This window comes from Telopea speciosissima, chromosome 10 (assembly GCF_018873765.1).
Source record: "Telopea speciosissima isolate NSW1024214 ecotype Mountain lineage chromosome 10, Tspe_v1, whole genome shotgun sequence".
NCBI classification, from domain to species: Eukaryota; Viridiplantae; Streptophyta; class Magnoliopsida; order Proteales; family Proteaceae; genus Telopea; species Telopea speciosissima.
The window spans coordinates 6,895,545-6,919,042 of NC_057925.1; the positions used below are offsets into that span (position 1 = coordinate 6,895,545).

A 23,498-nucleotide genomic window follows, 5' to 3' on the forward strand; every position below is an offset into this window, starting at 1 on the left:
CAATGCCTTATGGATATATGCAAAAAGCGAAGCTACCAAGTATTTGAGTGTCTGGTGTATGCTCCACCATGTCATTCAGAGAACAATAGTGGAGTAGAAATAGAGTTTGTGGGTGAGAAAGAAAAAACTTTTGCCTTAATGCCTGAAAAAAATAAGAAAGTATGGTCAACAATACTCAATGCCTAAGTCTTTGGTTCCATCGATGCTATGGGGGGGTTTACTTGAAGGTGAGTAATGTTCAGAAAATATGAGGAGATCCCTTGAACTTGATGCATGCTTGTTACTTGAATTGATGTGGGGTGATAAAATTCAAGTGTGGGGGAACCTTTGGCTCCTTGATCTTTAGTTGAACACCTTTTGGGATTATGTGTACTATCCTACTTATGCCATGATTAAAATTTGCTTCATTTATTTACAATTGAATTTTGGGTGTATATTCACTACAAACACCTACGAGACACAACTCGTCCATTAGGGGTAACCTAGGGGTTTAAAGGTTTGTTGCACATGCTAAGTGCAACCGTGATTCCTATGAATGTGAGTTAGGATTTTCTGCATTCTAGGTTAGTTTTTGTTTTTGCTTTATTTGAGGACAAGTAACGTTCAAGTGTGGGGGAATCTGATGAGCACATTTATGTGTGAAATCTTAGGGCATAAAGCATACATTTTACCACATTGGACAGAGTTACTCGGTGCTTTCTTGTGCTTTTCAGGGTTTAGGTAAATTCTTGTGAAAATGAAGGAGATGATGCTAAGGAAATGTTTTTAAGCTATTTCGAGGTGTTAATGGCTTAGATGCGTAGCCCATCGAGTCAGTTTCGTAACGGTTCAAACGACACTTGATTCCGAGTTGAAACGAAGAAGTTACGGCCGTTTTCGTAATGAAGCACGAAAATGGTCTATAGGGGTTTATTTGTAATTATTGACAGTCGGCCGGGGACAAAGTGAAGCGAAAGTTCGGATTCTAGGGGCCTTAACGCAATAGCCAGAAATTATATTTCCTGTACCCGAAAGATTCCATTTGGAGGGCTCTAGACAGTTCAACTTCAACTTGAGATATCTTGGGCTCCCGAACTCCAAATTGGACAAAATTTGGGTCTATTTTGGGTGATTTTTCGCAAGGAACACAATGGTGAGGCCTATATAAGTACCCCATGCTCCACGTTTTCTGAAGGACAGAATGGGTATTTTATTTGTTCTTGAAAGAATCCTAGTCATCACCCTTACTCTCTCTCTCCTCCAACTTCTCAAAGGCACTTCTGGAATTCTACTTGGGATAGATTTATTTTGAAAGATATTCTCTCACCTATAGAAAATTGAAAAGTCAAAGATGCTTTGATTTTATTGCTTGGAGAAGATATCTACAAAGAAAAGGAAGCACTTGTTAGAATTGGAAGTTTACTTTTCTAGAAATAGAAGGTCCATGTAAACAATTTTCTCTTCTTCTTCTTTCTATTTTTTTTCTTTTTTTCTTAGGATTCAAGGCATTGTAAAAGAGCAAGGAGAAGAGAATATTTTCTTTTCTTAGGGAATATTTCTCCTACACTTCCCTCTTCTTTCTTCTCCTCTCTTCCCCCTATAAATACCCCTTGCCCTTTGGGTTGTAAGAAGTTAGTTTTTTAGTTCAGTTTTTAGTTAGTTTCTAGTTCAATTTTAATTCAGTTTTTAGTGTAATTTTTAGTTCATTTACTTAGTAAAATTTCTTTTCTTCTTTTCCTTCTAAGTTGTGATTTTTGGCTTTTCTAAGTTCTAGTTTGCTTTTTGATTTTCATTTAATGGTTGTAATAGGTTTAGTTTATGCTTTAATTTCAATTTAAGTCTTCAATTGGGTTGTAATTTCTTAATTCTAGTTTAGGTTTTAACCCTTCTAGTCTAAGTTCTTAAGTTGATGACAAGACTTGAAGATTTAGAAGAGGAGGCCAAGGTAAGTTTATGAAGTATTCAAGCTTTTCAGTTACATTCATGCAAGCACATCTAGGTTTTACTATCTAAACTCTCAATCTCATTCTCCTTCTCCTCTATCTCTCTCTATCTTCTTCTTCTTCTCCCTCTATTTCTTTTATTTTTTTTTATATGGTTGTGGTATGTAGATACATTTTTATTCCTTTATTTCTTTTTATGTGATTATGAAGTGTGGCTGCGTTTTTGTTATTCCTTCCAATATACGTTAGTTTGATAGGTTAGATGCTCATGTGTTAGGACGCCAACTTAATCCCTTAATTTTATTAGATGCTTATGAGTTAGGATGCATTAATTTTCATTAGTTTCATTAGTTTAATTTAACACTTTAATTTGGTTCACTTTGCATTACTTTTATGTTAGTTAAATAGAGTGGCGTATATCTCCTCGTGTTCGACCCGTAGCTACGATTGACCCATACACTTGCGGTATAATTTTTCCAGCCATATCAATTCTACAGAAGCATCCACAAGGGCCTTATACTCGGACTCAGTAGAGCTACGGGCCACAGTTTTCTGCTTGCAAGAATTCCAAGAAATCAAGTTTGGGCCAAAAAAGATTGCATATGCACCCGTAGACCGCCTGTCGGATCCAGAACCGGCCCAATCGACATCAGAAAAGGCCTGTAGAGAATGTGTGGAGGATCCTTGAAGTAATAAGCCATGATGCATAGTGCCCTTTAAATATCGGAGGATGAGCTTTACCATGGCCCAATGAGATTTCATGGGGGCGTGCATAAACTGACAGACCTGATTAACGGAGAAGGCCACATCTGGGCGGGTCAAGGTGACATACTAGAGTGCACCAACAATGGAACGGTATCGAGTAGGATCCTCCATAAGAGCACCCCCTGTGTCAGAAGGAGGGGAGGTGGACATAGGTGTAGAAATGGGCCGGCAATCTTGCATACCTGCTTGCTCGAGTAGATCCTTAATGTATCGGCTTTGACAGAGAATGACGCCCTTGGGCTGGGAAATAACCTCAATTCCCAAGAAAAAGTGAAGTGGGCCCAGATCTTTAATAGAGAACTCCGCAGCCAATTTAGAGAGCAAAGACATGATCTGACTGGTGCTGTTGCTGGCCACAATTATGTCATCCACATAAATGAGTACAGATATCAGTAAGGAGCCCTTGCAAAAAATAAATAATGAAGGATCCGTGCGTGATGCAGTGAAGCCCAACTGAACTAAGAAGCATGTAAGCCTGTGAAACAACGCCCGGGGGGCCTGTTTGAGCCCATATAAAGAACGATGCAACCGACACACATGATCAGGTTTAGAAGAATCTTCAAAGCCTGGCGGCTGGATCATATACACCTCCTTAGATAGAACACCATGCAGGAACGCGTTGTGAACATCTAACTGCCGAATCGCCCAACCCTGTGAAATTGCAATGGCCAAGATGGAATGGACAGTGGTGGGCTTGACCATAGGGCTGAATGTATCGGTATAATCTAGGCCCTCAAGTTGGTGGAAACCTTTGGCGATTAGGAGAGCCTTATAGTGCTCAAGTGAACCATCAACCTTGCTCTTTATCCTGTACACCCATTTGCACCCTACCAAATTCATGCTGGGACTGCGGGGAACCAGAGACCATGTCCCATTTTTAACTAGTGCATTGAACTCCTCAGACATAGCAGCCCTCCACTCCAGAAATTTGCAAGCCTGAGAGTAACCAGTAGGCTCAATGGGAAGAGGGTCGACCATGGTAACCAGGGCACGTGGTGGTATAGGGTGAGTGGAGTTGTAGAGATCCACCAATGTGCGGATTCAGCCAGGAGGGGAGGGGGAGGGTGAGGGTGAGGGTGATGGGTTGGTAGAGGAGACTGTAGGGGAGGCATCGGTAATGGGGAGAGGCGTGGGTGGAGTGGATGGTGCCGGTGAAGGTGGAGGAGAAGGTGCAGGAGGGGGCTGCACAGGTGCGGTTATGGGTACCCGGGTGGGTAGGACACCCCAAGGAGCAGTTGGGGGAGTGGGTGGTGGTGAAGGGGAGCCCATCGAAGGAGATGCAAAGGGAAAAACCATCTCGTCGAACCAAAGGTGGAGAGCTATATACATCCGATGTGTGGATAGATCAAGACACCTGTAGCCCATGTGAGAAGGGTTGTAACCATGGAAGACACGGTTTGGATCGAAAATCCAATTTATGAGCATTATAGGGACGAAGGAGAGGGAAGCACAGACATCCAAAAACATGCAAGAAAGAGAAGTCAGGGCGCCTATGATGAATGAGCTGAAAAGGAGAGACCCGATGCGAGGCACGAGATGGCATGCGATTGATGAGGTAAACCGCAGTATCAAAGGCAAAGTGCCAGTAATGAAGTGGAACTGAGGCATGAGCAAGGAGGGTATGGCCAGTCTCGACAATGTGTTGATGGTGGCGTTCGACATAACCTTGTTGTTCATGTGTATGGGGACAGGAAAGAGGGTGAGAGATCCCAAGTTTGGCAAAGAAATGGGGAAGGGTTTGAAATTCACCACCCCAATCGGTCTGGACAGCCTTAATTTTCCTAGAAAATTGCCTTTCCACAAGTGCTTGGAAGGTCAAAAATGTATTAAAAACATCAGATTTCTTGACTAAAGGAAAGAACCATATATAGTTGGTATTATCATCCACAAAAATGATAAAATATTTATGACCATTGGTAGAAAAATTTGGGGAGGGACCCCATACATCACTGTGAACAAGATCTAAAGGAGAAAGACTGCGATTTTGTGTTTCTCGCAGGGACAGACGACTAGCCTTGCCGGACTGGCAAGATGGACAAACAGACTGTAACCGTGTGGACTGACACGGCATCGTATATTCTTTAACCATAAACAGGAGAAGATTTTCATGGGGATGACCAAGGCAGTGGTGCCATCCATCAATGGTAGTACGTTCAGCAACAGAAACAGAAGGCGAGGAGGAATGTGGTGAAGGATTCAGTGTATATAGCCCGTCTTTACTCGGTCCGGAGAGCAGTATTTCCTTGGACACCCGATCCTTGACAAAAAAATGAGAAGGGTGAAATTCGAAATAGACATTAATATCAATGCAAAATTTTTGGACAGATAATAAAGATTTAGTAATAGAGGGCACATGTAAAATATTGTGAAGAGACAAGTTGCGTGAAGGGGAATGAGAGGGTAGGAAAGAGTGACCAACATGTAATATAGGCAGCCCCTTACCATTGCCGACATGTAACTGATCCACGGCATTATAGCCATCAAAGGAGGAAAAAGCCTGGATGTCAGGAGCAACATGGTGGGTAGCACCCATGTCAGGGAACCAAGTCAGGGCCGTGGATGGGGGATAAGATGGGGTAGGTAGGAGAGGGGGATTCCGGTGTGGGGAGGGCGAGTTGGGGTATTGAAGTTGAGGACGGTATGGTGCGGGGGAAGGGTAGGGGTGGTACGGTTGGGGGGGATATGGATTGGGAGGGAGATGTCTATAAAAGCACCTTTCAATTGTATGATTAGTTCTTTTGCAATGGTGACAAAACAGGTTACCGCCACGGCCATGGCCGCGACCACCATGGCCACCACAGGTACAACCACCATGACCTACAGGAGAAGTGGCATCTGAAGTAACAGTATTGGCCTGGGCAGCATTCACAGATGGTGGAGCAGTGGCAACAGCAGTCTCAGTCAGCTTTAATTTTTGGAAATCTTTCATGCTTTCATGGCTCAATAAAATACCACTTAGTTCACCGTAAGAGGGAGGATCCCGTTGCGTGAGAAGAGAAGGCACAATATCTTGCAGATCTGAGTGAAGGGCGCGTAGGACATAGATGTTAAAATCAACAAAGGAAAGGGGTTTCCCGGCTGCAGCCAATTCATCGGCCAGCAGCTTTGCATGTTGGAGATAGATGGACATTGATTCATTAGGAAGCTGCTATAAATTCTACAGACTCATATTAAGTGACATCAAACGGGTGGAAGAAGTGGACCCAAAGGCTTCATGTAACGTGGTCCAAATAGCGTGGCTAGTATCCTTGTCAAGGACCAGCGATAAAACACTCTCAGAGAGGGAAGAGAGCAATAAACTCACGATTGTGGAATCCTGCTGTTGCCAAGAAGATGAATCCACAGGAGCAGAGGGTCAGACCTTGGTGCCATCAACATAAGAATATAAGTTCTGGCCTTTCAAGTACGCAGTCAATTGCTTGCGCCATAGAAGATAATTTGTGGAGGTGAGTTTAAGGGAGACAAAGTGGTGAGCACCCGAAGGGAATGGTGCAACAATGGAAGAAGAATCACCCATGGCAGTGGACTAGGGCGACCAAGAGAGAGACCAGGATCGGTAAAGGAGGAGAGGTGTTAGCCAAGAGCGGCTGATACCATGTCAGACAAAAGAATTCGTTCCTTGAATTGATTGTAGTCTCAAAGAGACAATATATACAATAGAGATATACAAAGGTCATAGAGCCCTAGTCCGATACAGTTTCTATACAAGATGGAGATTATGTGGGATTCTATATTTTATGTGATTACAAGAGATAAGGTTGCCTTGGTTAAGAGATTGTGTTTCAATAGGAAACTCAATCACAAAACCGTGAAGAGAGGAGAATATATCTCAATAACGGTAAAGCTGAACTTCCCAACTCCGATTGTGACTCGGCCTGAGACTTAGTTGGGGAACCACGATGGAGGACGATCTCTCAAAAAAAGGAAGCTTGAAACTCCACCCATTCCTCCCTCTCTTGCAGTTGGATTCTCCAATTTCAAATCAACTTTGGAACACAGCATCATTAACTCTACTGATCCTGCCTTCTTCATCTCTATGGTTAAAGACTGGGTTAATGATATCAGCCTTGATCTCGGAGTTCCTTGGATTTCAACTCGGATGATGGCATAGCCCTCATTTTAGAACCTAGAATAACAGTGGATCCAAGCTCACTTAATCTGGTATCTCTCTACACCCTATACCAGAACTTTTTTAACTATTTCACTGTCTTCTTCATTTTAATTCTGAGCTTCGTACTTTGCACTTGGGATCTAAATCGTAGAGCACTTCTAAGAACTTTCACTCCCCGCCGTGGTTATCATTTCTGTATGTCTGCTGCTATCTTCCTTTTATTTATAATGTTGTTTTTATCTTGGAACACTCATGGATTTAATAACTCTTTCACACACAAATGCTTAGCTTTTCATATTTCCAAATTGAAACCTGATGTTATCTTCTTGTGTGAAACTAAATGTCCTGATCATGCAAATATTAAGCTTAAGCACCCTCTCTCATCTTACAACTTTGTGTGCTTTTCAAATAGCTTAGGCTCTCATGGAAAGAAAGGAGGACTTTGGGTGTTAACCAACCCAGACTTACATATTTTGGAACACTATGCATAGGAAAACTTCATTGGCATTAAAATCAAGGATGGGGATTCCAATATTTCATGGTTAATTTGCTTGTATGCTCCACCTCACTTACCTGAGAGAACTTGTTTCTGGAAAAAAATTTCGGACTTTTTATGTCAACTGGATGAGGCTTTCTATGTCCTCGGAGATTTCAATGAAATCCTTTGTAGCCAAGAAAAATTGGGTGGCGCCTTATTCCAACCTACCACGGCTACTCTACTTCTAAAGGAAATAATTCTGTCCTACTTTCTAGAAGATGTATCTCTATGTGGTTCTAGGTTTACCTGGTCAAACAAACAAAAGCCACCCAATCTCATTAAAGAATGTCTAGATTGAGCCATGGCATCCCCATCCTGGAACTCTCTCTACCCCCTTGCCCATCTCACCAAACTCTCCCCCTAGGATCTGACCATAATCCAATTCTTCTCCCAACCTCTAGATCCCAAAAAAGCTACAAAAAACTCTTTCATTTTCAGGAAGCTTGGATACACCACCCGGATTTTCTGACCTTTTGCACATCCTCATGGAACTCAAATTCCCATAGCAATATGGCTTCCAAACTGGTTTCTCTATCCAATGCCTTGAAAATATGGAACAAAAATACCTTTGGTCATGTAAACCACCTAAAAAACATCATGTTCACCAATTACCTCTCCTATTCTGATTCCATGGCCCCTGATCATGAACTCCTCTAATCCATCAACAGGAAAATGAGTTGGATCTTTGATGCCGAGGAAGCTTTCTGGCTTTAAAAATCAAGACACCTATACATCAGGGATGGAGATAGAAACACTAGATTTTATCATTCGGTTGCGAAGACTAATCTAAGAAAAAGAAGAATTGATTTCATCTGGGATGAAAAGGGAAAGAAGATTGATGATCCTCTACAGATGGCCCTTGTTTTTGCTAGACATCTTAAGTCTGTTTTCACCACCTCCAACCCCTTGGACGCTAGTTTTGTTGAATGTTTATTTCCTTCCATCTTCCCCCCTGGGGAAATTCCTTTTCTTTGTAATCCCCCTACCAGTTCTGAAATAAAAAAAGGTGGTGTTTTCCCTAGGGCCCTTAAATGCACCTGGTTTTGATGGATTTTAAGCTATTTTTTTTCAAAAAATTTGGCCCCTTGTTCATCAGGACTTGATGGCTCTAGCCTTGCAGTTCTTCGAAAGTGGGTATCTCCCCCCAGGACTTAACCATACCCTGATTTGTTTGATCCCCAAAAATGAGAATGCCTCCAAGGTAGGTGAGTTTAGACCTATTAGTCTTTGTAATGTAACCTACAAAATTCTTTCTAAATTGGTGGCAAATAGACTCAAATGTAAATTATATTCTTTTATCTCCCCTTTCCAGGCAGCTTTTATTCTAGGCCGACAAATCACTGACAACATTATTATGGCTCAAGAAATTTTCCACTTCCTTAATCACACCAGGGGCAAAACAGGCTTTGTGGCAATCAAAATTGATATGTCCAAAGCATATGACAAGGTAGAATGGAACCTGATTAACTCCATTTTCAAATTTCTAGGTTTTGGTGAAAAATGGGGCACTTTAATTTGGTCTCTTATTTCAACCACATCTTTCTCAATCAAGTTGGATGGCAGTCCGTTTGACCACTTTCAAGCTTCCAGGGGAATCCGGCAGGGTTGTCCCCTGAGTCCATACCTTTTCATTGTGGCAATGGAAGTCCTTTCCAGGCTTTTCTTGACTTACCGAGATCTAAATATGTTTCAAAGAATTAAGATTTCTAGGACTGCCCTTGAAATCTCCCACCTTCTTTTTGCAGATGACATTTTCATTTTTTGTCGTGCTACCCCTGATGACATTTTGACTATTAAGGCTATTCTCGATCTCTTCTCTGACCTTTCTAGACAGGAAATAAATCTGAATAAAAGTGGCATTCATTTTAGTAGGAACGTTGCCGCTATCAATAAGACATCACTTTGTTCCTTATTAGGCATAAAGGAAATGCCCAAAGATTCAATATACCTGGGTACTAACCTGTTTCACTGCAGATCAAAAGTTAAGGAACTTGACAACATTGTGGTGCGAATGCAGAGAAAATTATCTTCTTGGAAATCAAAGTTTTTGTCATTTGCTGGTCAGAATGTGCTAATCCAGTCTGTTCTGGCTTCTACCCCAGCTTATCTGATGCAGTGTTTCAATTTTCCCCTCAAAGTTTGTGAAACCATTGATTCCCTCTGCCTCAATTTCTGGCTGGGCAACACTAAAGGGAACCGAAGAAAATCCTCACTCATTTCATGGGATAGAATGTGTATGCCAAAATCTTCTGGAGGCTTAGGATTCCGGAAGGCTGAATACCATAACAAAGCCCTCCTAACTAAACTGGGTTGGAGATTACTAAATGAACCTTCCTCTCTTTGGGCAAAGGTTTTAAGAGCTAAATACTTTCCCAAATTGTCCTTCTTTGATCCCAAAACTAGGCTCAAAAAAGGTTCTTGGACCTGGAATAGCATAAGCAGCATCACTCCCGTGTTGGAAAAGATGTTACTCAGGAAAATAGCAGATGGAAAATATACATTTTTCGGGATTGATAAATGGATGCCATCCCTTCCAAGTAATCTCTTACACTCCTCCCTAAATCCTATAAGCCCGATGGACCATTTGACAAAAGTTGATAAATTTATCTTGGGACCTCGTTGGAACCCGACCCTTCTAACTCAATATTTGTTTGTAGCTTTTTCTTCATGTGCTCAAATGATTAATATCTCTCTCAAGAATGACAGTTGGTGGTGTATTAAGGCCAAAAATGGTATCCTAACTACTAAACTTGCTGCTAGAGAGATTAACTCTAATTCTGTGACTAATCATCCTGTGCTCGAACCTTAGTGGAATTTCTTTTGGAAACTCACAATCCACCCAAAATTTAAAGTTTTTTTTTCTGGCATTTGCTAAATGCAGGAATTCCTCTCAAGGTCACTCTTTCAAAATGGCTTCAGATCGACCCTTCCTGTGCTCTATGTGGAAATTGTGTCGAGTCCTCCTGGCATCTGTTTTTATCTTGCGATTGGGTTAAACACATTTGGGCGGCTGGACCTCTAGGGCTGAGAACGGAATATCTGATCTTTGCAAGTCTAACAGATTTGTGCCTCGCCTTCTATTGCAATCAAAATTTGGATAAACAATCTTTAATATGGTTTTTTAGTGTTTTTATTATTACTTGCTATTTTGTCTAGACTTTACGGAACAAAGTCGTGGCTAGGGTTACCACACCCAACCCTATCTGGATTATGAATAATGTGAACAAATGGATTTCAGACTTAAATTTATCCCCCCTATTGTAACTTATAGCCACCAGGAGGCTTGTTTACCCTCATCTAACTATGTAATACCCACTCTCAACTTTCCTGTTTTAATCTGTGCAGGATACCATATTCCTGGACTAAGTATGGCCGGCTGGTCCTATATCATCTTACTAGGAGGCAGTTTGGTGTTTTTTGCTGCAGGATATATAAATACTACCAATAGTATGGAACCTGACTTGTTTAGCATCCGGACAGGTCTTGACCATGCCACGTGTATGGGGTTGAAGATACAAGAAGTATGGTGCTGCAACAATCAAATCACCGATGTTCTTCCATCTCCAACGAAACATCCATGGCCCTGGGATCTTATTAAAGACCTTATATATATCTCCAATAAGGCACCTAATATATATATGTTTTCTCTATAAAAATGACTCATTTTGTATAAATCTAGCTAAGAATCTGGCTAAATATGGTCAACTTAAAAACAATGTATATTTCCCTATCTTATAATTAATATATTTCCCTTTGTTTTCATCAAAAAAAAAAAAAAAAAAAAAAAAAAAACCAAACAAACAAAAATCTTATCCTTTATGAAATTTTGGTTTTTGAGTTTTCCATCCACAAGATTTATTATTATTGGGAGTTGCTTTTTAGCTCATCATTTCTTATGTGAGAACTTTAGTCTCATATAGGAAGTAAATGAGAAAGAAGAATCAATCATCATAAGGGAGGGCAATAAGGAAACAATATCGGATTTGGGGTCCTCTGTAGCGCGACATAGCGTGTAACACACCATCCAACAGTCTGCAGTGCAACGGCACGTAGCCCAACACAAAGGTGGGTTGTTGGGCTGCATGCCCATGCGTTGCAGACCGTCGGATGTGCGCTACAGAGGATCCCCACGCAACAATATCATTTATTGAGGAAGTAGAAAAGTCATTTCATGCGAATGAGGAAAGCATAGTTTGAGATCCAGGCAATACGTAACGGTTTTGTTAGTCATCGATCTCGATATCGTAACAGTGGTACAGTACGAACAAGAGGTAAAACAATAAAAAAATCTGATATTTTTAAAGAAGATCAGGAACAGATTTGTCAAATACGACTGATCCATGCCGATACCAATATAGTATCATATCGATTTTGTAGGTGACTGGTACCAGATCCGATGTCAACTAAAATCACGGATGAAAGGAAGACGGGGAAAGTGTATTCTCGCCTTCCTCGGTGGTCCTTTAAGAAATCTATTCCTTTATGGGGCAATTACTATCACTACCCTACACTTAGCCTATATTTACTAAAACTACCCTACCTTAAACTTCTTTTTCTAAAACTACCTTGCTTTTAAACTTTTACATCTCCTTCTACCCTCATGTTTTTAAATGTCCAGATTACCCTTCCTTTTCACCTAGTAACCTGCTAATCTATTTAACCTACCATTCTTCTTCTATTTTTTACTATTTTTGTCATTAAAATAGTAAAAAATGAAAGCACCAACCCATTTCTTCTCTCTCATTTTTTACTCCATTCGGTTTTTTTTTCTTCAATTTTTCTATTTAATTAATTTTTTATTCAACATTTCCTCCTCATCGTTCTTCTTCGAACAGATCGACCTGATCCTCACCGTGATCCAGTTCTTCTCCTTTGTCTCCGTTGTAGGTGCATTCCCTTCTCTGAAACCGATCCATCTTTCATGGATTCTCAACTGAAATCGCCAATAAGGCAGAGACAATAGGATGATTGATCTTGTGTCATCTATCCCATGACTGCGAGGTTGAGGAGGGATGAAGATGGTCGTATAGAGATCAATTGTACTGGAGAGGGAGGGTTGCCTTCTGCTTCTGCGAATATGAAGAGGGAGAAGAAGAGTGACGACTCGAGAATCGCGTTGTAGGTTAATTAAAAATAAAAAACACGAAAGGTAAATTGAATAAAAAGAGGAAGAGAGAGAAGAAGTGGGGTGCTTTGAAGAGAGTCGATCTGTTCCATGGTTTTAGTGCACGGTATAAGAACAAGTATTGGTAACTTGCAAAACCGATAGGATACTGATATGGTATCAGCTTGAATCCGTTGTATCGGACAAAATTACTCCTGAATCTCTTTAACAATTGAGTTTTCTGACCATTTTACCCCTTGTCCATACCATGCTATCGATACAGTGTCGGTGACTAGCAAAATCGGTACGTATCGCCCGTATCGGGCAATACAATACCGATACTTAGAACCATGATCTGTTCGAAGAAGAATGATGAGGATGAAATGTTGAATTAAAAATTAATTTAATAGAAAAATTGAAGAAAAAAAAACCGAATAGATTAAAAAATGGGAGAGAGAAGAAGCGGGTTGGTGTTTTACTATTTTAATGACAAAAATAGTACAAAATAGAAGAAGAATGGTATGTTAAATATATTAGCAGGTTACTAGGTGAAAAGGAAGGGCAATTTGGGTATTTAGAAATATGAGGGTAGAAGGAGATGTAAAGGTTTAAAAGCAGGGTAGTTTCAGAAAAGAAGTTTAAGGTAGGGTAGTTTTAGTTAATATAGGGTAAGTGTAGGGTAGTGATAGTAATCGCCCCAGCTTCCTTTATTAAATGCAAGATCTTATCCATTGACATTTAACCACCAGAGTCGTACGCTGAAGGAAAACTTCCAAGTCTCTATTTTGTTTTCAAAATTCAATCATGGAAGTTATTTCTTCACCTACTGCAGTTGGATAGTACTTGGCAGTTGGGACTCAAAAGGAATTTTTATCGTATGCTGTTTCTTGACCAGTGCGGTTCCCTACTGCCTCTCACAAGAGGGTGGACCCCACCCGGGCAGAGTGTTCGGTCAAGTACCCTGGGTGGATCCCACCCCCTTTTGTGAGAAGCACTAAGGAACCGTACCGATCAGGAACCGTAGACGATAACGATTCACTCAAAAGGGTTATGAAATCGACTAACTTTCTCCTCACTACTAATTTGTAGCTCAGAATTAAGAAGCAATTTAAAACTCTCTTATCTTTCCCTTGCTCACAAGCCTTCTGATGATTTTCCTCTATCAGTTACTTTCAGAGATGGATTTATTATCTGCCACAGTGGGTGCTTTAATGGTTTCATTTTGCTTTGTTCTCAAATTAGTGTGGGATGCTGCCAAGTCGGGAAAGTTCACTGTGAAATCTATGTATCATCTCCTTAATAATAGGAAAGCAGCTTCTATGATGGACCGTCCCACTTCCTTTCCAACTGCCAAAGCCTATCCGTTGATGAAGGAGTCTTATTGGAACCATATTTGGAATGCAATTACTCTCCCTAAAATTAAGCTCTTTCTATGGAAGTGCTGTGCGGATGGGATTGCATCTGGTGTTGGTCTATATTCAAGGAATATTCCTATTAATCCTTCCTTTCAAAGATGGGCAGATATGGAATCAGTGGGCCATATTTTCCTCAACTGCCCTTTTTTTAAAGCTATTTGGTTCTGCTCGTCTCTCTCACAAATGATTAATTTCCCTGTCCAAGCAACTATGAGCGACTCATTTAAAGCCTGGGATCCCTTATTTTCTGATGATAAGAAGAAGGCTCAAGATCTTTTTTCTCAAGCTTCATTCATCATATGGTATATCTGGAGAGCTAGGAATGATATCATATTCAAAAATCGCTCATGGTCGACGGTTGAGGTTATTCAAATGGCAGAGAAAGCCTTTATTGAATTCCAGTAGGCTACCAAACCTCCTTCCTCTCCATCTCCTCTCATGGATACTCCTCGCACTTCGGTTCCAAGTCCTACTCACAAGTGGATTCCCCCCTCGCCTTCTTGGGTTAAATTAAATGTCGATGCTGCTTGGATCAAAGCCTCTAAGAAAGGTGGTCTTGGGAATATTATTCGTGATCACACTAGCCTCCCTCTCTCGGCTTATTCAGTTGGTGTTCATTGTGATTCCGCTTTTATTGGAGAAGCTTTAGCCATTCGATGGGGTCTTCTTCTTGCTATTAAGGGTGGCTTCAACAAGGTCTTGGTGGAATCGAATTGCTACTCCTTAATCAAGCAAATCTCCTCTTCTGATCCTGAGATTGCTATTGAGAGTATCTATCATGATATTGTTCAGCTTCAGAAGTCTTTTGTTGAATGTTCATTTTCTTTTGTTCCAAGGTCTGCCAATGTAGTGGCTGATTCCTTGGCCAGGTCGGCCCTTTCGGTTGAGTCTTCGATTGTTTGGCCTCTTACCTCTCCTTGGCTTCTTCGTCTTTGTGAGGCTGAAGCAACTGTTTGTACTGACTCTTTGGTTCAATGAATTTCACCTTATCCAAAAAAAAAAAAAAAGTTTCTGGGTTCTGCTACTAAGAATCTTCGTGGGTAAGTCACTGAATCACCCTCAATACCCTCCTGTAATGGGCACCGTCTTCCACCAACTACTCTATTTCAACCGTCTCTACGATTTCCACACCGATGCCGCTCGAAAGCATCGAACCAGCTTCTGTCTCCTCGCTCCCTCACAGAGTGAGATCTACACTGCAGACCCTCGAAACGTCGAACACATACTCAAAACCAACTTTGACAAATACAACAAAGGACACTACACCCATGAAAATTTTGGAGACCTCTTTGGTGATGGTATCTTTAATGTTGAAGGCGATAATTGGCGTCAACAGAGGAAGATTGCAAGCTTCGAGTTCTCTACCAGAGTCCTCAGGGATTTTAGCTACGCTGTGTTCAGAAGAAAAACTGCCAAATTGGCTGAGACTGTTTCGGGGTTTGCAGCCATTAATAAGACCTTTGACATCCAAGTAAGTATCCCAATACACCATTGATACTAATTGATTAAATCAAAATTGTTAGAACAAACACAAAGCAAAACACGAACAGAAACACAAGCAGATCAAGATGACACAGAGATTTAACGTGGTTCACACACCAATACAATGTGCTACGTCCACGGGCGAAGCTGAATATGTTTCACTATATAACGGAAGAAAGTTACAATGCGAAGATCCCTCAAACACCCAAAACTTCAAATCTCATCCATTGGGTTGGGTCGAACCAGAAAATAGAGTGGGTCAATCTTCAAAACGGATACAAGATTTCGAGACACACATAACAGAAATGTTGTTGAAAATGTATGGGGTTTTTTCTTTTGTAGGACTTGTTAATGAGATGCTCTCTGGATTCCATATTCAAAGTTGGGTTTGGGGTGGATTTGAATTGCTTGGAGGGTTCAAGCAAAGAGGGGAGAACATTCATCAAGGCTTTCGATGATTCAAATCGATTTATAATGTGGCGCTATGCCGATCCCTTTTGGAAGCTGAAGAGGATTCTTAATTTGGGATCCGAAGGTGCTCTTAAGAAGAATGTAAAGATCATGAATAATTTTGTGTTTGGAGTAATAAGCAACAAGAGGAAACAGATGTTTGAGCAACAAAACGAGGTGAGTGTATATCAATTACAGTAGGATCTTCTTCTTCTTTTCTTGCTATTGAATGGTTGAACATTGTTTGTTGAATTCAAGAACGATAAGGAGGACATACTTTCAAGGTTTCTGGTGGAGAGCAAGAAAGATCCACAGAGAATGACCGATCGGTATCTCAGGGACATAATTCTGAAGTTCATGATCGTTGGCAAAGATACTACTACAGGCACACTCTCCTGGTTCTTGTACCTCCTCTGCAAGAACCCTCTGATACAAGAAAAAGTTGCAGAAGAAGTAAGAGAAGTCATCAATTGTAAGGAGAACGAAACTAACATCGATGCTTTCGTGGAGTGTTTAACTGATGCAGCATTAGATAAGATGCATTATCTCCATGCGACCCTAACAGAGACTTTGAGGCTATACCCTGCTGTCCCCATGGTGACTTGCTAACCTCTGAGAGTTAATGAATTGAAATTGATTTAGTGTTCTACTAATTGGGCAAAAATGACAGGATGGGAGGTGTGCAGAAACAGATGATGTTCTCCCTGATGGTTTCAAAGTGAAGAAAGGGGATGATGTGTATTACATGGCTTATGCCATGGGCAGGATGACTTACATACGGGGAGAGGATGCCGAGGATTTTCGACCGGAGAGATGGCTCGACAATGGAGTATTCCGATTCGATTCACCATTCAAATTTGTGTCATTTCATGTTAGTAACCTATGCTCAAACAATCAGTCCATCATGATACATGTATTCAAATTCAATTCCCCTCCTAAATTCTACTAGGCATGATCACATTGCACAAAGCCAGAAAACAATCAGTTCCTTCTTTGGAGACTTTGTTGCTTCATTCCAATTTTGTAATTGGAATGGCTGCAAACCTTGATTAACCATTATAATACTCTGTTCCTCCCAACTCTGAACCAAAATAAGCCATGCTGGGCAAGGTTCAAGCTTAGTTTGTTTCAAAATTTATCAATGTCTGCCCTAATGATCATTTTCAAGCAGATCCCATCACCTCTATCCTCACATAGTGTTACAGCATCCTTCCCCCTACCCCACCAGCACAAACATACACAGAGGTTTTGTTTCCCATAACCTGGATAGGTCTAAGCAGCCAATTAGGCATTAAAGATGGCTTCTTACAATCCCTCATATTTGATGCACCTTGCCCAACATTGCAACATGTTCGATGATAAGTACTAAGCAAGAATTTAACATATTCATTTGTTTCATTGATTTACAGGCCAGCCCTCGAATCTGTTTGGGGAAGGAATTCGCTTACCGGCAGATGAAGATATTTGCCATGGTCCTTCTTCGCTTCTTTCGGTTCAGATTAGCAGATGAAACGAAACAAGTAACATACAAAACCATGCTCACACTCCACATCGATGGTGGCCTCCATCTTAGTGCAATTCCTAGAGTTTTCTTTGACAAATTCTGAACAATGAAGAACCATTGTGCATAAGGAATAATTTGTACAAATAAGCCAGCCTAGCTATGTTATATGTAAATAGGCAAGGCTAAAACCCAAGGTAAATTTCACTTGAAAGAGCTCTGGATATGTATAACCTCCTACTTGGTTTCAAAGATAGGTCTTTAACATTGCAGGCTTATAAGAAGCTTGCAAGCATAGTTTACCCAAGCCCAATCTTGACGGCTTCAATGCATGTAATATATAATTGTGTGGTGTGCTGCCCCTGCCCCTAGACATTGTGGCATGCGAAATAGCCACCGCACCATTGGAGTTTTCCGCCTTTCCATGGCGGTCCAGCGGTCATTTCACATAATTGTGTCTAGGTGTACGGGCAGTGCACCGCACATGCAAGGTAGCGATCTTCTCCCTTTTTAGTTCAAATATGTGAAAATAGGGAAAAGGCTGGGTATGCTAACGGTAGACTGTATGCTAGGACCCTGTGAGTCTATCTCTCTCTTCCTCCCTTTGAGGGTTAAGGGAGTCATTTCAAAGGGTGGAAGAGAAAGATAGACACATAGGGTGCTAGCATACTGTTTACCACTAGCCTATCTCTCTCCCGTGAAAATATGTGTTTTTTACTTTTGTCCAAAGATGACTTTAGCAGAAAGGAATGGGAAAATCGATAACAAGTTGTTTGTATCCTACATCGGTTACAACTAGGAAAACGTGTATATTTTAAGTAATGGAAGGATTGGGTGTGCTACTAGCTTTCGGTGAGCTAGCGTCATACACCAACCACTGGAGGGTAAGTTCTTTTCCAAATTGAAGAATATGTTCAGTATAAAAAATATGATTAACACTCTATGGTACCAAGGATGGTGACACCAATAATAATCCTTTAAAGAAAGGGAAAATTACTATCACTCCCCTAAACTTAGTCTATATTTACTAAAACTTCACACTAACTCTTGTCTCGTCCTTGTAGACAACTGGACTCTTGTAAAAGGTTTTCTATCTCTCTCTCTCTCTTGTGAAAGGTAATATCTCTCTTAGTCTTCTTGATCGTTATAGGTTTCTCTATTTTCTATCACCAGAGGTCTCTCTTACTCTTCTTAATCGATATAGGTTTCTCTGTTTTCTACCACCACAAGTTTCTATTTTCTGGGACTCTTCCCCTATTTTTATATTCAGATTGATCATTATAGGTTGCTTCATGTAATTTATCAGTCACTGGCACTGTTATCGAAAATGGGGTATCATAAGAAAATTGCACAAGTAAACATAGATGAATACTTGGAGACTAGGTTAGATCAGACGAATGAGAAGGAATTTGAAGCAGAGGTTCAGATATTGGGAATAATTACTTCTTGTTTATGAATACTTGGAGAATAGGAGCTTGGACTGATGGCTCCACAGGAAGAATGGAGGATTGACAATGTCTGGTTCAGTCCATCACGTTGTGTTGGATTGACATACAAGGTTGCAAATAGCTGGGTGGACGCAAGGGTGGTGGCGGGTCAGGGTGCGCTGCAAAGAGGGCTACCAGAGGAGAGGGGTGGGGTAGGGAGAATGAGGTAGGGAAGAGGAGTGATGGGGATGGCAAGTTAGGGGTGATGGGTTTACCTAGAGAGGGGTAATCTAGGCATTGAAAAATATGAGGGGAAAAAGAGATGCAAAAGCATCAGAAAATAAATTTAAGGTAGGAGAATTTTAGTTAGTGTAAGGTAAAAATGTAGGTGAGAGATAGTAATTGCCCGTGGAGCAGGGTTATGTTTTTTTGGTACAAATAGGTGAAAGAACAGTAGTTTAGGATCTGTTTGTTTGGCGAAGAAAAATGGTGACGAAAAAAAGTGGAAAAAGTAAAAAAAGGTGAGAAATTTTTTACTTATTTACTACAAACTACCACAAATGGGATTCTTAGGTTGGATCGGTGGGAAATTTTCAGACAAACTCATTTAATGTATTTATTCTTGTCTGGTGAAGTAGCACCCATGGTTTGAGGTATCGGATCGGATCGGTCGATTTTGGTCGGGTCGGATCAGTATTGGCCGAGATCGATCCCCGATACCAATCTGATCCAGCTATATGGAAAGGGGTAAAAATGTAAAAATGAGTTTTTTTTTTTTTAATAAAAAAACAGGGACAAAAGTGTCATATTTCCCAGAGTTTGGGCGATCCCAATCCAATTCAACCGATACCAAGATTACGAATCATGGTAGCACCCCTTGTTTTTTCACCTCATTCACTTTCAAAATCCCACCAAATCTTATTCATGAAAAAATTACTTTTGAGTCTCTCTCTTCTCAATCTATTTCTTTTTTTTCTCATGGTGTTTCACTTCATGTTCATTTCCTCTCTTCCTTTAAATCCCATCCTACTACAAAATGTATATTCCATTACTTTATTTCTTTAGCAATTCAACCTCAAAACATGTACGATCTACCCTCACATGTTTTTCACTCGTTTTTATCCATCAAACAATTGAGGCCTTAAGACTCTTCCTTTACTCAAAGACACATGACATGTGTTATGAGATAAGAATTCTTATAAAAAAAAAATCCTACTGATTGAGAAATGACGCAAGTCATGTCAAAAACATACTGTATCCTCATTGTACGTGAAGATTCTTATTGTTCCATGGTAATTCTTTCTTTTTTTAATCGTTATTAAGCCACACAAGGAGGAGAGAGAGGGGAATACATTGGGCCGGAAAAACGATGGAACCTGTAGAGATTGAGATTGGCCTCGCAAACACCAAGTCCAACCCATCAAGCTGCCACGATTTGCCATTGAAACCAGCACCGCAACCGCAACAGCAACAGCCGGTGCAGCAGAACCCGCAAAGGCCCTCATCCTGTCCCCAGTCAATACTACAAGGCAACGCAACAGAGGGCTCGGCCCGTCACGATGAACGCGCTTCTTTATCGTCGAGGGTCTGCATCTACAGAGTCCCCAAATCCCTCGGAGAGAAGGAAGCCTTCGTCCCCCAAGTCGTCTCCTTTGGTCCTTACCATAACCATGACGATCGCTTCCGTGACATGGACGAGCGTAAACAGTGCTGCCTCCGGCAGATTCTCAACCGGACCTGTAAAGATCACAACTTCTACCTCAATTCGATCAGAGGTGTGGAAGCCGAAGCCCGTAGCTGCTACGAAGGCCAAATCGATTACAACATCGATGATTTCATAGAGTTGATGGTGCTAGACGGTTGCTTCATGCTCGAGCTCTTCCGAGGCGATGTCTATGGCTTCGAGAAACTGGGATACTCTTGTAACGACCCAAACCACCCAATCTTCAAATAGAAGACATCACCCGACATTATGCGCTCCATCCGTAACGACATGCTCATGCTCGAGAACCAAATCCCACTTTTCATCCTCGATCGTCTTCTTGCACTCCAAGAACCGCACGAAAAATCCCAAGCAGCAGCCAAGCTAGCACTTCGGTTCCTCAACCCTCTCGTGGGGAACTATGACGAGCCATTGTGGAATAGGAATAGGAATTGGAAGTGGCTTGCAAACTCATCCACTGACCTCCGTGGCTTACATTGCCTCGACATATTCCGACGAAACCATATACGCAAAAAGTCCTTGGATACGAAGACAGACAAGCAGAAGCAGCAACAGGTCCGGTGCGCAACAGAGTTGAGGGCGGCCGGGGTGAAGTTCAAGAAGAGGAAGACAAATCGATTGTTGGACGTGAAGTTCGAAAAAGGAACCCTTTGGATCCCACGCCTGGTTGTCAATGAGGAAACCAAATCGCTCTTACTGAACATGAAAGCTTACGAGCACTGCCACTGGGAATGTGGCAACGAGGTCACCGCTTACTTGATATTGATGGACAATCTGATAAACTCGGCTGAGGACGTGAGTTACCTGAATAGACGAAAGATATTGGCGCACTGGTTGGGTAGTTATGAGGAAGTGGCAGTGTTCTTCAACTGTTTGTGCAGAGAGGTAGTGTTTGATTTCCAGAACACTTACATCTCTAAATTGTCGGCGGACGTGAACAATTACTGCAACAAAAGGCGGAACAGATGGCTAGCCATCTTAAGGCAAAACCACTGCAGGAACCCATGGACTATCATTTCCCTTTTTGCTGGGTTCATCTTCTTGTTGCTCACTTCGGTGGAGACATTTTACAGTGTCTATGGGTATTATCGACCCCCCAATTAGTTACTTGAAACTAGAAAGTAAGTAAAACCCTGTGTGAGTATGGTGTGTGTTGTGTACATCGGCCATTCCATGGTCTTAAAGTCGGTTAATCTTTTGGGTGCTCGCGTGTGGTTTGTGTGTTTACCTTCATAAAAAATAAAGCCGTGCTTAGTGCGTGTGTGTGAGTTTAGTCCCACATCGGGTTTGTGAGTGTGGTGTTTGTTGTGTATATCCGTCATTCCACGGTCCTAAATGTCGGTTAACCTTTTTTGCTGGTGTGTGGTTTGTGTGTTTCATAAAAGAAAAAAACAAATAATAAAACCTGATATTATTATTATTAGAGCAAATTACATACATCTCCTGATGTTTGAAACAATAACAAAACACCCCCTAGTTTCACCTTTTATGTGCATCCCATTGGATGATTGGGAGGCTTACAAATAAGTCCTTAACGTTAAGTTTAAACCGTTAGGTGTAGTTAAACTTTTGAAAATAGCTATATTACATTTCAATTTTTGTCATGGACAATTTTACCTTTATAGAACATAACCATAGCCCAAACCCATCTCCCCCTATCCCTTTCTTCTCTGGCAAACTGCAAAGTATCTTTATCATTGCCGATGATGTTGCTGCTATAAATCATCGCCGGCGCTGCTACTGCTGCTATTGAAGAGAGGAAATTGAAGCTGCTCCTATAAATCTCCAAACCGAGCATTGCTCTGAATTCAGTTTGCAGATTAGGATTAGGACTTTTTCAGTTTAAGCCTATATATGCTTGTATACATCGAATATGGAGATTTGGATTTGAATGGAATGAATATTTATTTAAGTTTAATGATGGTTGTTGTAAGAGCTAACGACTGATTCAGTGGTGGTCCTTCCCTGACTGGAATTTCTTCTTTCCATTGTTCTTCCCTCAGGTATTCTCTTCTATAACTCTTTCTTTATTCTCTTTGGCTGTTCTTTGGTCCTTTTCTTCCATCTCTTTCTTCTTTCCTATTTTCTCCTGTCCATTTGAGTTCCTTTACATTTTCTTTGTTGAGTTCTGTTTCTAACATAACCTGTTTTCTTTTTCTAGTCATATCTCAAATCATGCACAGCCTTGACAGAAACCTCAGCTTTAATGGGCCCTATGCAGTGGAATGCATCTGGTGTAAAACAGAAAATGGACTTTGTTATTTCTCCTATTAAGCTAATCAACAACAAAAACAACAACAACAACCAAAGTCCATAACATAAAGGCCAAATGATCTGTTTTGGCCCAATTCTAGCAAGTGAGGAGGCAATAGGGAGCTAAATGGTACAAACCCAGTATTCAGAATGATGCTAGGTGATCATAGAAACAGTTTCACTATGAATTAGTTTGGACCAAAAGTCCATGGGAACTTTTCAGTGAGGCAATAGGACAGAATATGCGAGATTACAAGGGGAAAAAATCCTCTCCAGTGTCTTAATCGGGCGATGTAGTGTGGTGCAGTGCGGGCCTGAGAGCTCGACACGTGAAAGATGTGGCATTCAATAGTGCTGAGCTCGAGAAGAAAGAAAAGAAAAAAAAATTGCCTGGCATCGAGCTTGCACCGTTGGATGAAGCTTCTTCCACATGTTGAGCTCTCAGGGCCGCACTGCAGAAAATTTTATTTCGAGAGTATAGAGCTAAAGATATTCAAGAAAAACTCTATCGGTGATTCACAGTACAAAATTAAGGCTGGTTTCAAAATTATACATTAACATCTTGTTGATCTTTCGCATTGAGCGTTTACCATTACACTAAAACCAATTGGTGATAGTAAGAGCGCAATTTATTTCCTTATGCTACCACTACAACACTAAAATCAATTGTTGATAGTCAGGGGGCATAGCTTTACTTTCTAAACGCTACGCTTCTTGGGCCAACACATCTGAAACACAAATTTGGAATCTAAATTGTTGGAGCTTGATAAAGTGCATACTGATGATAATGGTTCAGACATGATGGCA

The 23,498-nt window shown here is 41.0% G+C and overlaps 1 protein-coding gene and 1 long non-coding RNA gene across 2 annotated transcripts; both read left to right on the plus strand.

The window, feature by feature from the left end:
* Window positions 1-4,228: 4,228 nt before the first annotated feature.
* On the plus strand, window positions 4,229-21,544 carry LOC122644190. The gene is made up of 4 exons (XR_006330246.1): window positions 4,229-4,242; window positions 6,036-6,041; window positions 12,901-12,906; window positions 20,979-21,544. It is a non-coding gene; the product is annotated as an uncharacterized LOC122644190 (long non-coding RNA).
* LOC122644187 (cytochrome P450 704C1-like) lies at window positions 14,864-19,174 on the plus strand. Its single transcript, XM_043837800.1, has 6 exons — window positions 14,864-15,326; window positions 15,680-15,964; window positions 16,046-16,384; window positions 16,458-16,658; window positions 17,197-17,410; window positions 19,158-19,174. The coding sequence occupies exons 1-5, from the start codon at window positions 14,931-14,933 to the stop codon at window positions 17,392-17,394; spliced, it is 1,419 nt and encodes a 472-aa protein (XP_043693735.1). The 5' UTR covers window positions 14,864-14,930; the 3' UTR covers window positions 17,395-17,410; window positions 19,158-19,174.
* Window positions 21,545-23,498: the final 1,954 nt, after the last annotated feature.

Coding starts and splice junctions, on each gene's coding strand:
- LOC122644187 (XM_043837800.1), top strand. CDS start 14,931: ATGGGCACCGTCTTCCACCAACTACTCTATTTCAACCGTCTCTACGAT. Junction 15,327..15,679: donor ATAAGACCTTTGACATCCAA/GTAAGTATCCCA, acceptor TTTCTTTTGTAG/GACTTGTTAATGAGATGCTC. Junction 15,965..16,045: donor TGTTTGAGCAACAAAACGAG/GTGAGTGTATAT, acceptor GTTGAATTCAAG/AACGATAAGGAGGACATACT.